Raw genomic sequence first — 19,212 nt, 5'->3', positions numbered from 1 at the left:
GAACAGCTGTTCATAGGAGGGTCACACTCACCCTGAACAGCTGTTCATAGGAGGCTCACACTCACCCTGAACAGCTGCTCATAGGAGGGTCACACTCACCCTGAAAAGCTGCTGATAGGAGGGTCACACTCACCCTGAAAAGCTGCTGATAGGAGGGTCACACTCACCCTGAACAGCTGCTCATAGGAGGGTCACACTCACCCTGAACAGCTGTTCATAGGAGGGTCACACTCACCCTGAAAAGCTGCTGATAGGAGGGTCACACTCACCCTGAAAAGCTGCTGATAGGAGGGTCACACTCACCCTGAAAAGCTGCTGATAGGAGGGACTAGCGCCCCTCAAAGAAGGGTCATAGGAGGGTCAAAGAAGGCGTTCAACAGCATGAAATGTAAATATGTTTTTAATCAACACATCTCAAATATAACAACAAATATATAGTTATATAAGATAACAGCATTGTTGTTTTGGGCACATTTCTATTTTAGTTTTAGTCAGTCTTTGGAATAAAACATTTGGCGGGCCTTGATGCGGTCGTAATGACTGTTTTTACACAAAATAGCCGATCTACAAGCTCACGCTGCGACACACTGGACAACACTGGACAGCTTCTCAAAGTCTTTGTCTCTCAGGGCACGACTCAGGTGGAGAGAAGTGGATTGGGTGGATGTTTATCGGAGGTGCCGTGCCCCGTCGCGGTCCATTTGGTTCCATTTGAACCATCTGGATGTGTGTGTGTGCGTGTGTGTGTGTGTGTGTGTGTGTGTGTGTGTGTGTGCGCGTGTGTGTGTGTGTGTGTGTGTGTGTGTGTGCATGTTTCCTTTTATAGAATAGAAAAGCCAAAAACGAATCTTAAGGTGAGACACCCCAGGTGAAATCATGATTTTTCATTTTTTTTTTTTTTTGCTATTTTGCTTCCTAAACATGTTTTCTTTCAAACTAAAGCAAAATACACATTAAAAATACAGATTTAGATGTTTAGTTGGATAGTTTATTTTAGCCAATGACAGCTCGTTTTTCGGGGTGAAAAGCCACCATCTCTATTTTCATGATTGGTTGTTGGTACAAAGGAAGTGACCATATTTGGATCAGACCACAGTCAGCTTGAGGTCCAGACCTTTCCAATGATATATGCCATTATATGTTGTTGCCAAGGTTTGGATGAGATATTTTGTCTCAAAATAGTGGCTTCAAATAAAACGTTTTGGAATTTTACAATACAAATCTTTAAAGGCCGTTTTCTCAAAATGAGTTTTCCTCATACTTGGGACAAAGAATTTCCACTTCAGTTGAACTCACATACACCAAACTTTCCAGTCTTATTCATAACTATATTCCGCAGACATTTACACATGGATTTGTTGATATATCATTCACAGCCTGATTTACATCACATTTTATACCAAAAAAATGCCGAAAATTGGGTTTTTTATGCCTGTTGACACTATTTTCTGATTTGTGGAGTGATAATTAGAGATATCAAAAATCCCATGTGTAATTTTCTTTGTCTCTAATGTGTCAACAAAATGAAATGATCATTTTGAACCTGGCTTTATCCGATCTTCAGATTTATCGTCCCGAAATGTATGCAAATTAGCGCATATAATGCCTAATTTGCATATTTAAACATATAATTTCAGAAAACTTGTAATACAAAAAATCTTAGTTTTAATATAAGTAATCAACTGGAGAAGTTTCATTGTGATAGCTATTATTTAACTTTTTTTCCCTATTCACCTGGGGTGTCTCGCCTTAAGAAAATAAGAGGGTCTCGACCCACAGGTTGAGAACCACTGTGCTACTTTTACATGTCAACGACCCCAGATGACCCTAACGGTGACCCCAGATGACCCTAACCGTGACCTCAGATCACCCTAACGGTGACCCCAGATGACCCTAAAGGTGACCCCAGATGACCCTAACGGTGACCCCAGATGACCCTAACCGTGACCTCAGATCACCCTAACGGTGACCCCAGATGACCCTAACGGTGACCCCAGATGACCCTAACGGTGACCCCAGATGACCCTAACGGTGACCCCAGATGACCCTAACGGCGACCCCAGATGACCCTAACGCTGACCCCAGATGATCCTAACGGCGACCCCAGATGACCCTAACGGTGACCCCAGATGATCCTAACGGTGACCTCAGATGACCCCAACAGTGACTCCATGGAAACCAAAACATATTGATTATGTAAACACCCCCCCCACCACACCTGGTCCTGATTATTACATTATAATACAACACACTGTCTGTCTGTCCTCACAGCCTGTCTGTCTGTCCTCACAGCCTGTCTGTCTGTCCTCACAGCCTGTCTGTCCTCACAGCCTGTCTGTCCTCACACAGAGACACAGAGGAGTCAGTGTTAACATAGAACCCAGCGTAGAGCGGTTGAGTGAAGGTGGTCTGGGCGGTGTACAGGTGAGTCAGAGTGTCCTCTAACACTCTGTAGAAGGACAGAGTCCCAGCGGGACGGTCCAGATAAACGGCTACTCTGTTGGAGCCAGAGGGACGGATAGGAAGGAAAGTCTGCTTACTATTGTGTCTGACAGAGTAAAGGTCACCACGCTGAGCATCAGCACAGAGCAGACACCAGGACCGTTCATTCCCTCCAAGCTGACCGTCCAGACCGTCTCCTTTCCTCCTGATGTCTCCGTCAGTCACTCCTATCCCAACCCCTCCACTGAACTGTACCTCACTGTAGCAGCGTTCCTCTAGACTCTCTGAACTCAGGACCTGAGGCCATCCATCAAACCTGTCAGGATGGTCAGGATATGAATGACGCTGACCATCCTGACGGGTCACCTTCCTGTTGTTCTCAGACAGAGAGAGGACACAGTGTGCTGTGTTTGTGTCCAGAGTGAGACGCTGGAAATCTGATGAGAAAACAACACAGTACACATTAAATACATCCTTCACTGAATGATACGTGCACGGAGCACGACCACACACACACGCACGCACGCACGCACGCACACACGCACGCACGCACGCACGCACGCACGCACGCACGCGCGCACACACACACACACGCACACACACACACACACACACACACACTTAAATAGCCAACGTATAAAACATGGATAAAGTGTTTAACCCATTTTTGGGCGGGAACCCCTTTTGGTGTTAGCATCATGTTATGCTTTAGCCATTGAAAAATAGCAGATCTACAAGCTCATAGCGCGCCACCGAGTGGCGCGCTATGAGCTTGTAGGTCTGCTATTTTTGAAAAATCGAAGAACGACCCACGATCCACGGACCCCCTGGAACCCTCCACGGAACCCTGGAACCCTCCACGGACCCCTGGAACCCCCCAAGGACCCCCTGGAACCCCCCACAGACCCCCTGGAACCCTCCACAGACCCCCTGGAACCCCCCACGGACCCCCTGGAACCCCCCACAGACCCCATGGAACCCCCCACAGACCCCCTGGAACCCTCCACAGACCCCCTGGAACCCCCCACGGACCCCCTGGAACCCCCCACAGACCCCTGGAACCCTAACCCTAACCCACGGACCCCTGGAACCCTCCACAGAGCCCTGGAACCGTCCACAGACCCCCTGGAACCCTCCACAGACCCCCTGGAACCCCCCAAGGACCCCCTGGAACCCCCCACAGACCCCCTGGAACCCCCCACAGACCCCCTGGAACCCTCCACAGACCCCCTGGAACCCCCCACGGACCCCCTGGAACCCCCCACAGACCCCTGGAACCCTAACCCACGGACCCCTGGAACCCTCCACAGACCCCTGGAACCGTCCACAGACCCCCTGGAACCCCCCACGGACCCCCTGGAACCGTCCACAGACCCCCTGGAACCCTCCACAGACCCCCTGGAACCCTCCACAGACCCCCTGGAACCCTAACCCACGGACCCCCTGGAACCGTCCACAGACCCCCTGGAACCGTCCACAGACCCCTGGAACCGTCCACAGACCCCCTGGAACCCTCCACAGACCCCCTGGAACCCTCCACAGACCCCCTGGAACCCTAACCCTAACCCAAGGACCCCCTGGAACCGTCCACAGACACCCTGGAACCGTCCACAGACCGCCTGGAATCCTCCACGGACCCCTGGAACCCCCCACAGACCCCCTGGAACCCCCCACGGACCCCCTGGAACCCCCCACAGACCCCCTGGAACCCCCCACGGACCCCCTGGAACCCCCCACGGACCCCTAACCCTAACCCACGGACCCCCTGGAAACCTAACCCTAACCCACGGACCCCTGGAACCCTCCACGGACCCCTGGAACCGTCCACAGACCCCCTGGAACCCCCCACGGACCCCCTGGAACCGTCCACAGACCCCCTGGAACCCTCCACAGACCCCCTGGAACCCTCCACAGACCCCCTGGAACCCTAACCCTAACCCAAGGACCCCCTGGAACCCCCCACAGACCCCCTGGAACCCTCCACAGACCCCCTGGAACCCTCCACAGACCCCCTGGAACCCTCCACAGACCCCCTGGAACCCCCCACAGACCCCCTGGAACCCTCCACGGACCCCTGGAACCCCCCACGGACCCCCTGGAACCCCCCACAGACCCCCTGGAACCCTCCACAGACCCCCTGGAACCGTCCACGGACCCCTGGAACCCCCCACCGACCCCTGGAACCCCACAAAGACCCCCTGTAACCGCCCAAGGACCCCCTGGAACCCTCCACAGACCCCCTGGAACCCTCCACAGACCCCTGGAACCCTCCAAGGACACACACACACACACACAGTATCAGATGTACAAGCTCAAAGCGTGGCACGCAGTGATGCGCTGTGAGCTTGTAGATCTGCTATTTTTAAATAGCCAACGTATAAAACATGGATAAAGTGTTTAACCCATTTTGGGCGGGAACCCATTTTGGTGTTAGCATCATGTTATGCTTTAGCCATTGAAAAATAGCAGATCTACAAGCTCATAGCGCGCCACCGAGTGGCGCGCTATGAGCTTGTAGATCTGCTATTTTTGAAAAATCGAAGAACGACCCACGGACCCCCTGGAACCCCCCACGGACCCCCTGGAACCCTCCACGGACCCCCTGGAACCCCCCCACAGACCCCCTGGAACCCCCCACAGACCCCCTGGAACCCTCCACGGACCCCCTGGAACCCCCCAAGGACCCCCTGGAACCCCCCACAGACCCCCTGGAACCCTCCACGGACCCCCTGGAACCCTCCACAGACCCCCTGGAACCCTCCACGGACCTCCTGGAACCCCCCACAGACCCCCTGGAACCCCCCACAGACCCCCTGGAACCCTCCACAGACCCCCTGGAACCGTCCACAGACCCCTGGAACCGTCCACGGACCCCCTGGAACCGTCCACAGACCCCCTGGAACCCCCCACAGACCCCCTGGAACCCTCCACGGACCCCCTGGAACCCCCTAAGGACCCCCTGGAACCGACAGACAGACAGACAGACAGACAGACAGACAGACAGACAGACAGACAGACAGACAGACAGACTCACAGCGTTGAGCTTTAGTCCAGTGTTCTCCTCCATGATTCACACTGTAGGAAGTAGAACAACAATGAATCAAGTCAAAACCTGCTGCTTAATGTCTCACATCGGCCTGTTTTAGTCCCACCAAATATTTACTAAACACATTTTGTCATCATTCTCCCACAGACTCTGTCCAAACATCACACACATTGGTACCATATCTCTGTGGTCATGTGATTAAGACTCTGTCCAAACATCACACACATTGGTACCATATCTCTGTGGTCATGTGATTAAGACTCTGTCCAAACATCACACACATTGGTACCATATCTCTGTGGTCATGTGATTAAGACTCTGTCCAAACATCACACACATTGGTACCATATCTCTGTGGTCATGTGATTAACACTCTGTCCAAACATCACACACATTGGTACCATATCTCTGTGGTCATGTGATTAAGACTGTCCAAACATCACACACATTGGTACCATATCTCTATGTGATTAACACGTATCTCTCAGATTTGGATTAGATTGAGGAACAAAATGCTCTCTCTCTAGAACCATGGAACATAGACACTATCTACTGTATATTAATCTATGTTATAGAAACATGGAACATAGACACTATCTACTGTATATTAATCTATGTTATAGAACCATGGAACATAGACACTATCTACTGTATATTAATCTATGTTATAGAACCATGGAACATAGACACTATCTACTGTATATTAATCTATGTTATAGAACCATGGAACATAGACACTATCTACTGTATATTAATCTATGTTATAGAACCATGGAACATATAGACACTATCTACTGTATATTAATCTATGTTATAGAACCATGGAACATAGACACTATCTACTGTATATTAATCTATGTTATAGAACCATGGAACATAGACACTATCTACTGTATATTAAATCTCTGCTAGAATGAACCATGGATCATATGGTAATATGATATGATAATATGGGAAACTGCATTTATAAAGCGCTTTACATTACAATGTAGTTCACATTCACCCACCGATGGCAGAGGAAAACATGCATGCTCATCGGGAGCTGTTAGGGGTTCAGAGAGTCTTGCTCAAGGACACTTTGACATGTAGCAGCCAGGAGGAGCCGGGAATTTAACCTGGAACCTTTGACGGCCGCTCTACACAAGTCTACTCACTTGACAGTCTCCAGGGCAGCAGACAGCTTCTTCAGAGCAGAGTCTCCTAAGTGGCTGAAGTTCAAGTCCAGCTGTTTCAGCTGGGAGGAGGGGTTGGAGGTCACAGCTGAAGCCAGAGAAGAACAGCCTTCCTCTGTGACTCCACAGCCTGACAACCTGCAGAGAAATACACATTTAACAAAGTGCTGTGTTGATGTTCAAGTAGAGATCCACACAGAGAGAACACACATTCTTTACCCCAGGATCTGCAGTCCACACTGTGGACTCTTCAGTAACGCAGAGAGCTGGAGCAGTTGTGATTCCTGCAGGCAGATGAAACTGAGGTCCAATTCTTTCAGATGGAGAAGATTAGAGCTGAGAGCTGAGAGCAGAACTTCAAATCCTGTCTGTGTGAAGGTACAGCCAGCAAGTCTGTAATTACACATGAAATATCTGGACTGAATATCACAGTTTTGGAGTAAAGACCCCAAGAGATGGAAAGAGAAGGCAGGGATAATGTGAAGTAAATCATCATAATCTTAATCTTCCAACATAGGAATTGTGTGTGTGTGTGTGTGTGTGTGTGTGTGTGCGTGCCAACATGACTACTGTACATACTGTAATCACTGTACCCCATTAGTTCACATAATGATAATCCCCTAGCAGCCATGATGGATCACATATTGTAGTTACTGTACCGTAGCATTGATAATGATAATCCCCTAGCAGCCATGATGGATCACATATTGTAGTTACTGTACCGTAGCATTGATAATGATAATCCCCTAGCAGCCATGATGGATCACATATTGTAGTTACTGTACCGTAGCATTGATAATGATAATCCCCTAGCAGCCATGATGGATCACATATTGTAGTTACTGTACCGTAGCATTGATAATGATAATCCCCTAGCAGCCATGATGGATCACATATTGTAGTTACTGTACCGTAGCATTGATAATGATAATCCCCTAGCAGCCATGATGGATCACATATTGTAGTTACTGTACCGTAGCATTGTGATGTGAGAGTGTGAACTAGACAACACAAACTCTGACCATATTATTATTCTAATCAGTGGGATACCATGATGTCAACTTTATTAACACTCTTATTATTAAGAATCAAACTATAAATAATAAAACAGAACTATTAATAATAATGTGACCTCAGTATCTCCAGATGACAGTTTGGACTCTTCAATGCAGCAGAGAGCAGGTCCATGTATGGATCATCTATGTCATTATAACTGATGTCCAATTCTCTCAGATGTGAAGGATTAGAGCTGAGAGCTGAAGCCACAATCTCATGTTCTGCCTTTTGGAGGTCACAGCCAACAAGTCTGTAAATGTAGATGATGTAAAATCAGTGATCATCAACACAGATTAGATCAAATTCATGTTCAATGAAATGAACTATAAAGTGTAATGTAAATGTACCAATGTGTAGTTGGTCAGATATTTACAGGTCATATAAGAACAGTCTAGATGGTCAGATATTGACAGGTCATGTTTCTATGTCAGTCGTTCTTCGATTAAAATAGCAGACCTACAAGCTCATAGCGCGCCACTCGGTGGCGCGCTATGAGCTTGTAGATCTGCTATTTTTCAATAGCTAAAGCATAACATAATGCTAACACCAAAAGGGGTTTCCCGCCCAAAATGGTTTAATACTACAGTGTGTAACTTGCATTGATTGATCTATGAATGTTCTCTTTTTTTTTTTTTTTTGTTCTCTGTGAGTGTCAGTCAGTTCCATTTAGGCAAAACACACACACACACACACACACACACACACACACACACACACACACACACACACACACACACACTTTGAGACCGATTATTATTATAGTAATTAGGTGTGATGGTAGATTGATTCTAACAGGTTTTCTATCCACATGAATACTAACCGAGCCTTTCTGCTGTTCCTCACAGCTGGGAGTAGTCTGAATCTCCCCCCCCATTCTGATAGTGGTGTCTTGTATTGGTGCAGGTCAAACTCCTCCAGAACCTCCTCTGACGTCAGCAGAATGAAGGCCAGAGCTGAACACTGGCTCTGAGACAGTTCTGTCTTTGATCTGTCCGCTGACTTCAGGTACTGTTGGATCTCCTGATGTACTGAGAGGTCGTTCATCTCCATCAGACAGTGGAAGATGTTGATGAATCTGTCAGGAGAGAGACTCGGATCTTTCATTTCCATCTTCTTCAGGTTGTTGATGACTCTCTGGATGCTCTCTGGACTGTTCTCTGTGTGACCCAGCAGGCCTCCTAACAGACTCTGGTTGGACTCCAGCGAGAGGCCATGAAGGAAGCGGACAAAGAGGTCCAGGTGGCCGTTCTTACTCTTCAGGGCTTTTTCGCTGGCTCTCTGCAGGAAGTCCTCCAAGGAACTGACATCATCTCCCAGGAATGTCTTCAGTACCTTCATGTTCTTCTGTGTGTCTTCTTCTTCTCCTCCTCCTCCTCCTCCTCCTCCTCCCAGGGATGTCTTCAGTACCTTCATGTTCTTCTGTGTGTCTTCTTCTCCTCCTCCTCCTCCTCCTCCTCCTCCTCCCATACTCTTCAGGGATTCTTCAATGGCTCTCTGCAGGAAGACGTCGTCTCCTCCTCCTCCTCCTCCTCCTATTTCCATGGCTCTCTGCAGGAAGTCGTACTTCAGGGATTCTGCGATGGCTCTCTGCAGGAAGACGTCGTCTCCTCCTCCTCCTCCTCCTCCTCCTCCTCCTCCTCCTCCTCCTCCTCCCAGGGATGTCTTCAGTACCTTCATGTTCTTCTGTGTGAAACAGTGCATCAGGTAGACTGCAGCCAGGAACTCCTGGATGCTCAGATGAACAAAGCTGTAGATCTTTCTCTGAGATTGAACGGTCTCTTCTTTGAAGACCTCTGTGCACACTCCCGAGTACAGCGCGGCGTGGTTCACATCGAGACCACACTCTTCCAGGTCTTCTTGGTAGAACGTGAGGCTGCCTTTCTTCAGATGTACAAACGCCAGCAGGCACAGCTGCAGAAGAACATCCCTGTCAGTCTCATCATACTTTGTCATCATCCTTTTTATCATGAGCGATATGAAGTGGCTGTACATCCCGGTCAGGTTCTTGGGCATCTGTCCTCTCTTGCCTGTCTTCACCAGGTCCTCCACAACGGTAGCGGTCATCCAACAGAAGACTGGGATGTGACACATGATGTGGATGCTCTTTGATGTCTTCACGTGTGAGATGATGGTGCTGGCCAGCTCCTCATCATCACTGAACATCTTCCTGAAGAACTCCTCCTTCTGGGGCTCTGTGAACCCTCGTATTTCTGTCACCATGTCAACGCATTCAGGAGGGATCTGATTGGCTGCTGCAGGTCTGGTGGTTATCCAGAAGAGAGCCGAGGGGAGCAGATTCCCCTTGAAGAGGTTCGTCAGCAGCAGGCCCACCGATGATGTCACCGTGACATCAGAGACGACGTCATTGTTGTCGAAGGCGTCAGAATCGACGTCAACGTTCTGGAATTTCAGCGGAAACCTGCTTTCATCTAGGCCATCGAAGATGAAGCCAACTTTCCAGGCAGCGAGCTCCTCTGCTGTGAGCTTCTCTAACGTTGGATGGAAAACATGGATCAGTGAGAGAAGACTGTGCTGCTTATCTCGGACCAAGTTCAGCTCCCGGAATGCGAAGAGAACCAGGAGATCTATATCTTGGTTCTCCAAACCTCTCGCCCAGTCCAGAGCGAACTTACGCACGGAGAATGTCTTTCCGATGCCAGCGATGCCATTGGTCAGAACTCTGCTGCTGGGTGTGTCTCTGCCAGGGAGGACGGTCTTAAAGATGGAACGGCACTTGATTAGGACGTCATAGAGGGTCTTCATGCTGGAGGCGGTCTCAAGCTGCCACACCTCATGTTGCTGATTAACCCCTTCACTCACTCCCGCTGATAGGTGGAGGTCTGTGTAGATGTTGGAGAGGGAGGGATGTTCAGTGACGAATGTCACATGTTCAAGACCGTCCAAAGTGACCCTATAGACCTTTAAATACCCCGGCAGACGGACATCTGATATGAGGAGACAATTAATACATGTTAAACATTATGCTTAATTTACAACTTTACATTGAACAATCCATAGCATTAAAACTACAAAGTAAACTAAAAGTAAAACAAATGAGAAAATTGGCTAAAATAAACAACATTGGATGGTTTTTTTAGTCTAAATGTATGTGTTTATCGTCAGTATTTGTATTTGGACAATGAGACAGGAATACAACGAGTATATTTAATCTGATGAGTCTGCTGCTATTTAAACATTTCATTCATTGAAATAAAAATTTGGTGTAAAATGTGTCCAGTCTTACTGTGTCCAGGTGTGGTTCTGAATTTCTTCTGTCCAGGTGTGTTTCTGAATGTCTTCTGTCCAGGTGTGTTTCTGAATGTCTCTCTGTGGAGATGAAGACAATAGAATATATACATATAGATGAAGACAATAGAATATATACATATAGATGAAGACAATAGAATATATACATATAGATACATATGTATCCAACAGTTAATTGGCGGTGGCAACACTGCTAGTGAGTCTCTCGGCCGATCTGATAAACCTTTTCCTGCTGAAGCTAAAAGTAATTCTAATGGCAGTGGTAATTTGCGTGAGCCAGACAACAAGGTGTGCAATTACTGTCATAAACGGGGCCATTGGAAGTCTGAATGTTTTAGGTTGAATGGAAACCCCAGGACTCATAATTTTGCAGGACATTCGCAACCAAAAGGGGCTGGCGCAGCCGCTCCACGTCCGGTGTCCACTTGTGCTACACCAAATTGCGGCCCAAATAGGGACACGTCAGTTGCAGCACTGGAATCTTACCGCCCGTTCATCATGAAAGGCTCTGTGGCTTTGCTGCAAAATGGAAAAGAAGTGCCAGTAACTACTTTGAGGGACACAGGTGCTTTTGACTCATTTATTCAGGCTGGTGTTCTCCCTTTAACTCAGGATTCTGACACGGGTGACAAGGTGCCTATCCGTGGCATAGATATGAATATTCTGTGGGTTCCCTTGCATAACGTTTTGCTCAAATGTGAATTATTCCAGGGGGAAGCGAAGCTTGCTGTGCGCCCAGCGCTGCCGATCCCAGGGGTGACGGTGATTCTGGGAAACGACCTGGTTGGTGCTCGGGTGTGGGCAACAGTTCCTCCACCGGCAGTGGTGACGTCTATTCCTTTGCTAACTGGGGGGATGGATAAAAGTGAACGTGACTTTCCGGAGGTTTTCTCAGCATGTGCGGTGACACGTGCAATGGCTAAGTTAAAGGGGAACTCTGAGGCAAAAGAATCCGTTAAGTCTAAGTCTGCGCACAGTGCTGTGTGTGTGTAATAAAGACTGTGTGTATGCATCTGACTGCGCACAGTGTGTGTGTGTGTGTGTGTGTGTGTAATAAAGACTGTGTGTATGCATCTGACTGCGCACAGTGTGTGTGTGTGTGTGTGTAATAAAGACGGTGTGTATGCATCTGACTGCGCACAGTGTGTGTGTGTGTGTGTGTGTGTGTAATAAAGACGGTGTGTATGCATCTGACTGCGCACAGTGCTGTGTGTGTGTAATAAAGACTGTGTGTATGCATCTGACTGCGCACAGTGTGTGTTTGTGTGTGTGTGTAATAAAGACTGTGTGTATGCATCTGACTGCGCACAGTGTGTGTGTGTGTGTGTGTGTGTAATAAAGACGGTGTGTATGCATCTGACTGCGCACAGTGTGTGTGTGTGTGTGTGTGTGTGTGTGTGTGTGTAATAAAGACTGTGTGTATGCATCTGACTGCGCACAGTGTGTGTGTGTGTGTGTGTAATAAAGACTGTGTGTATGCATCTGACTGCGCACAGTGTGTGTGTGTGTGTGTAATAAAGACGGTGTGTATGCATCTGACTGCGCACAGTGCTGTGTGTGTGTGTGTGTAATAAAGACTGTGTGTATGCATCTGACTGCGCACAGTGCTGTGTGTGTGTGTGTAATAAAGACGGTGTGTATGCATCTGACTGCGCACAGTGCTGTGCAGTGTGCTTTGTAGTGTGCACAGCGTGTTATACTCATAGACTGTAAAAAAATATGGACAAAGCGTTCCGCGGGTCTAACATGAACGTAAAATGAAGCCTGTCAGTCCTTGCAATGGAAGTCGCCATCTTTCTAGATCCGTTTGGGCCCAGCTGGCCCATTGGCTGGCCCAGACAACGAGGCGGGACTTCCCCCCTTCTTCTCCGTTGGTTTTTATTTTGACTCGAGTGGGAGGGGAATCCCTATCATAGACTGTAACGGTAGCCACGCCCCTCAGAACATACACGACTTTATGGTCATTTTTTAAATTAATGGGACCATAATTTTCCAAAAAGAATATTATGACATTAGAAATGAGACTTTAAACTAGTGACTGGAAGAAGAAAGTATTCATGACCATGTTTATTAAGGTAATACAGTCTAGGTGAAGTTGGGCCCAAATACATGGACTTCTATGGGGCTATGGGTTTTTCTGGGTCCAATGACAGCGCCACAACAGGCCATTATATGAACTTTCATTTCCTTAGTGGCTTCACAAAATATCTGTCTGACTGCCCCCCTGGTTATACTATAGCTATATTTATTAATCAACGTAGTTACTGAACATGTGAGGGTACTATACCCTAGGGGACACGGGGAGAACATGTGAGGGTACTATACCCTAGGGCTAGGGACACGAGGAGAACATGTGAGGGTACTATACCCTAGGGGACACGGGGAGAACATGTGAGGGTACTATACCCTAGGGGACACGGGGAGAACATGTGAGGGTACTATACCCTAGGGGACACGGGGAGAACATGTGAGGGTACTATACCCTAGGGGACACGGGGAGAACATGTGAGGGTACTATACCCTAGGGGACACGGGGAGAACATGTGAGGGTACTATACCCTAGTAGTTACTGAACATGTGAGGGTACTATACCCTAGGGCGGTGTTTCCCAACCTGTGTTTCCCAACATGTGAGGGTACTATACCCTAGGGCGGTGTTTCCCAACCTGTGTTTCCCAACATGTGAGGGTACTATACCCTAGGGCGGTGTTTCCCAACCTGTGTTTCCCAACATGTGAGGGTACTATACCCTAGGGCGGTGTTTCCCAACCTGTGTTTCCCAACATGTGAGGGTACTATACCCTAGGGCGGTGTTTCCCAACCTGTGTTTCCCAACATGTGAGGGTACTATACCCTAGGGCGGTGTTTCCCAACCTGTGTTTCCCAACATGTGAGGGTACTATACCCTAGGGCGGTGTTTCCCAACCTGTGTTTCCCAACATGTGAGGGTACTATACCCTAGGGCGGTGTTTCCCAACCTGTGTTTCCCAACATGTGAGGGTACTATACCCTAGGGCGGTGTTTCCCAACCTGTGTTTCCCAACATGTGAGGGTACTATACCCTAGGGCGGTGTTTCCCAACCTGTGTTTCCCAACATGTGAGGGTACTATACCCTAGGGCGGTGTTTCCCAACCTGTGTTTCCCAACATGTGAGGGTACTATACCCTAGGGCGGTGTTTCCCAACCTGTGTTTCCCAACATGTGAGGGTACTATACCCTAGGGCGGTGTTTCCCAACCTGTGTTTCCCAACATGTGAGGGTACTATACCCTAGGGCGGTGTTTCCCAACCTGTGTTTCCCAACATGTGAGGGTACTATACCCTAGGGCGGTGTTTCCCAACCTGTGTTTCCCAACATGTGAGGGTACTATACCCTAGGGCGGTGTTTCCCAACCTGTGTTTCCCAACATGTGAGGGTACTATACCCTAGGGCGGTGTTTCCCAACCTGTGTTTCCCAACCGGAGCTTTGGTGCTCCGTTTGATGTGTCCAGGTGTTCCTCCTGATAACCCTGATTTGACCCAAATTATCACTATCCCTGCCCCGAAATAGCTACTGAGCTGCAGGCTTCATATTGTTGCGTCGACAACCTAATCAGACGTGCGACGACAACAACAACAACGGCGGAACAATAGACTCTAACGACCATCGGCCATAGGAATGTTAAAGGAACGTTAATGCTAATCGCCATAACCTGTACTCGCCGGTGCTACTTATTGCTTTCACTCCCAGCCTCAACCATGAAGCACGGGCGTTAGCGCGATAATAAAATGCGATGCCACTAACCTTGATGGATAAAGTTATGTATATTATTGTTATGTATGTATGTATATGCATATCTTTTATTTTCTCTGGACTTGTTAACCCATCTAGACTTTCAAGCACCAAACTGCACCAAACTGCAAATGTGTCCATATTTGTATATTGTTTTTGTATTTAATGTTTTGGTATGTGTATAACTGTGTCCTTTGTTCCACAACATGCCTGAGCTGAGCTGTCTGTTTTTGTTTGTTTGTTTTGTTTTTCCTGTCTTGTCTTTGTCATAAAATGTGAAAATCAATAAAAATATTATTGAAAAAAAAAAGAAAAAAAGATTATTGCAAATTTGCAACTCTTTGTATATTGGCATCGACCAGGCGTCACTCAGGTGTTTACAGCTAGTGCAGAACACAGCTGCCTGCCTTCTCACCGGCACTATAAAATATGTTATAGTGTAATAGTGTATATTGTATAGTGTTACAGTGTCATAGTGTTGTATATATTTATAGGAGGGTTGACATACTGTGAATCAGGAGGTCCAGGTTCGTTACTGAAGTCAGGAGGATTTCCTTTAGACCAGTCACTCTTCACAGACAGAAGGCTGGGAGTTGGAGACTCTGCTCTGTGGTGGACACTTCTGGAATCATACAGACAGAAATACCAATACATAAACAACAGAGACAGTGAATAATACTACTAGAAATAATACTAAGTAAATAACATACAGTAATTAGCATAACAGTAGCTTGTATTCCATGTAGTACAAACGGTGCAATGGAATGATTTGCCCAAGCAGATAAAGACAAGTGCCTCAGTATTGAGAAGGCGTTTTTAGAATGGGTTAAAGGTGTCTGTTGAATTGAGCAATTGTAACAGTTATCTCCTTAACACATTCCGACCAGGATTACTGCATGTTTATGTAAGGGTACTATACCCTAGGGGAAACGGGGAGAACATACAAACTCCACACAGAAAGGCCCTTTCGTCAACCCCGCCTCGGGTATGGGCACTGATGACGCAGAGGAGAGAACACGCCCCCAGCGCCCACAGCGGGAATCGAACCCAGGATCTTCTAGCTGTGAGGCGACAACACTACAGACTGTGCCACTGTCCCCCCTCTTGGTTTTATTTTTGATAAAGATTTTAAACTTAATAAACAAATCAGCTCCGTCGTTAAAACTCTCTTCTTCCAATCATCACCACGGTCAAATCCTACCTCCCCCTAAAAACAGCTGGAGATGGTTATCCATGCTTTGATTTCATCAAGAATAGATTATTGCATAGAGCTTGGTCGATTCAGCTAAGAACCATACACCGATTACAGATCTCACCTAGCCTTCGCCATAAAATGAATCCTACTCTATCTCCGCTCTGTCTTAAGTGTAAAACTGAAGAGGGAAATTATATTGACTGTATATGGTCATGTCATAAGATTAAACGATACCGGTTGGGTATCGTGCAGCAGTTGAATGAGATCTTTAATATGGAGTTTGAACCCGACCCTGTGTTTGATTCTTGGGCTGCCCGATGAAAAGATTGTTAACAAGTTCCATACACGTCTGTTTAATCTCTTAATTTATGCTGCTAGGAAAAATATTCTGTTGTCTTGGATTAACGAGAAACCACCAACAAAAAAAGATTGGAACAAAATAATCATGCAGTGCATGCCGTTGGAATTCCTAACCTGCCTGCTACGCTCCACCACAGATACCTTCTATAAATATGGGACCCATATTTGAGATTTGTTGGCCCTCAGTTAGCTACCACCTTGACCATAGGGTTCCTGGACAGAAGCGATGCCACTAACCTTGATGGACAAAGTTATGTATATTATTGTTATGTATGTATGTATGTATATCTTTTATTTTCTTTAATTTTCTCTGGAGTCGTTAACCCATCTAGACTTTCAAGCACCAAACTGCAAATGTGTCCATATTTGTATATTATTTTTGTATTTAATGTTTTGGTATGTGTATAACTGTGTCCTTTGTTCCACAACATGCCTGAGCTGAGCTGTCTGTTTTTGTTAGTTTGTTTTGTTTTTCTTGTCTTGTCTTTGTCATTGTCATAAAATGTGAAAATCAATAAAAATATTATTGAAAAAAAAAAAGAATAAAGATTATTGCAACTCTTTGTATATTGGCATCGACCAGGCGTCACTCAGGTGTTTACAGCTAGTGCAGAACACAGCTGCCCGCCTTCTCACCGGCACTATAACATATGTTATAGTTTATATTGTATAGTGTTATAGTGTTATAGTGTTGTATATATTTATAGGAGGGTTGACATACTGTGAATCAGGAGGTTCAGGTTCGTTACTGAAGTCAGGAGGATTTCCTTTAGACCAGTCACTCTTCACAGACAGAAGGCTGGGAGTTGGAGACTCTGCTCTGTGGTGGACACTTCTGGAATCATACAGACAGAAATAACAATACATAAACAACAGAGACCGTGAATAATACTACTAGAAATAATACTAAGTAAATAACAGACAGTAATTAGCATAACAATAGCTTGTATTCCATGTAGTACAAACGGTGCAATGGAATGATTTGCCCAAGGAGATAAAGACAAGTGCCTCTCTAAACACTTAAAACTTAGGTCAGGATTGAGAAGGCGTTTTTAGAATCCTGAATGGGTCTGTTGAATTGAGTAATTGTAACAGTTATCTCCTTAACACATTCTGACCAGGATTACTGCATGTTTTTGTGAGGGTACCTACCCTAGGGGACATAGGGAGAACATGTGAGGGTACCTACCCTAGGGGACACGGGGAGAACATGTGAGGGTACTATACCCTAGGGGACACGGGGAGAACATGTTAGGGTACTATACCCTAGGGGACACGGGGAGAACATGTGAGGGTACCTACCCTAGGGGACAACATGTGAGGGTACCTACCCTAGGGGACACGGGGAGAACATGTGAGGGTACTATACCCTAGGGGACACGGGGAAAACATGTGAGGGTACCTACCCTAGGGGACACGGGAGAACATGTGAGGGTACCTACCCTAGGGTACACGGGGAGAACATGTGGGGGTACTATACCCTAGGGGACACAGGGAGAACATGTTAGGGTACTATACCCTATAGGGACACGGGGAGAACATGTGAGGGTACCTACCCTAGGGGACACGGGGAGAACATGTAAGGGTACTATACCCTAGGGGAAACGGGGAGAACATACAAACTCCACACAGAAAGGCCGTTTCGCCAACCCCGCCTCGGGTATGGGCTCTGGTGACGCAGAGGAGAGAACACGCCCCCAGCACCCAAAGCGGGAATCGAACCCAGAACCTTCTAGCTGTGAGGCGACAACACTACCGACTGTGCCACTGTCCCCCCTCTTGGTTTTATTTTTTATATAGATTTTAAACTTAATAAACAAATCAGCTCTGTTGTTAAAACTCTCTTCTTCCAATCATCGCCACGGTCAAATCCTACCTCCCCCTAAAAACAGCTGGAGATGGTTATCCATGCTTTGATTTCATCAAGAATAGATTATTGCAACTCTTTATATATTGGCATCGACCAGGCGTCACTCAGGCGTTTACAGCTAGTGCAGAACACAGCTGCCCGCCTTCTCACCGTCACTATAAAATATGTTATAGTGTAAATTGTATAGTGTTATAGTGTTGTATATATTTATAGGAGGGTTGACATACTGTGAATCAGGAGGTCCAGGTTCGTTACTGAAGTCAGGAGGATTTCCTTTAGACCAGTCACTCTTCACAGACAGAAGGCTGGGAGTTGGAGACTCTGCTCTGTGGTGGACACTTCTGGAATCATACAGACAGAAATAACAATACATAAACAACAGAGACCGTGAACAATACTACTAGAAATAATACTAAGTAAATAACAGGACAGTCTGCTAAATGCCTAAATTGTAAATTGTAACAGACAGTAATTAGCATAACAGTAGCTTGTATTCCATGTAGTACAAACGGTGCAATGGAATGATTTGCCCAAGGAGATAAAGACAAGTGCCTCTCTAAACACTTAAAACTTAGGTCAGGATTGAGAAGGCGTTTTTAGAATCCTGAATGGGTCTGTTGAATTGAGCAATTGTAACAGTTTTCTCCTGAACACATTCCTACCAGGATTACTTCATGCTTTTGTGAGGGTACCCTATGGGACACGGGGAGAACATGTGAGGGTACCTACCCTAGGGGACACGGGGGGAACATGTGAGGGTACCTACCCTAGGGGACACGGGGGGGAACATGTGAGGGTACCTATCCTAGGGGACACGGGGAGAACATGTGAGGGTACCTACCCTAGGGGACACGCGGAGAACATGTGAGGGTACTATACCCTAAGGGAAACGGGGAGAACATACAAACTCCACACAGAAAGGCCGTTTCGCCAACCCCGCCTCGGGTATGGGCTCTGGTGACGCAGAGGAGAGAACACGCCCCCAGCGCCCAAAGCGGGAATCGAACCCAGGACCTTCTAGCTGTGAGGCGA

At 47.0% G+C, this 19,212-nt stretch overlaps 1 protein-coding gene across 1 annotated transcript; it reads right to left on the bottom strand.

Annotated features, from left to right (window-relative positions):
- Positions 1-384: 384 nt before the first annotated feature.
- Positions 385-18,553, bottom strand: LOC308311029 (NACHT, LRR and PYD domains-containing protein 3-like; the record flags this gene model as incomplete). The annotated part of the gene is made up of 11 exons (XM_080757526.1): positions 385-2,879; positions 5,477-5,517; positions 6,643-6,798; positions 6,880-7,053; positions 7,793-7,966; positions 8,537-9,048; positions 9,388-10,661; positions 10,961-11,043; positions 15,264-15,377; positions 17,032-17,145; positions 18,408-18,553. 11 exons carry the CDS (start codon positions 18,551-18,553, stop codon positions 2,308-2,310), a joined length of 3,360 nt encoding a protein of 1,119 aa, XP_080613652.1. The 3' UTR covers positions 385-2,307.
- Positions 18,554-19,212: the final 659 nt, after the last annotated feature.

This window comes from Protomyctophum bolini, assembly GCF_963924005.1.
Source record: "Protomyctophum bolini genome assembly, chromosome: 23".
Lineage (NCBI taxonomy): Eukaryota > Metazoa > Chordata > Actinopteri > Myctophiformes > Myctophidae > Protomyctophum > Protomyctophum bolini.
Note: the sequence above shows the minus strand (reverse complement) of the source record. Positions and strands in the feature narration are given on the sequence as shown.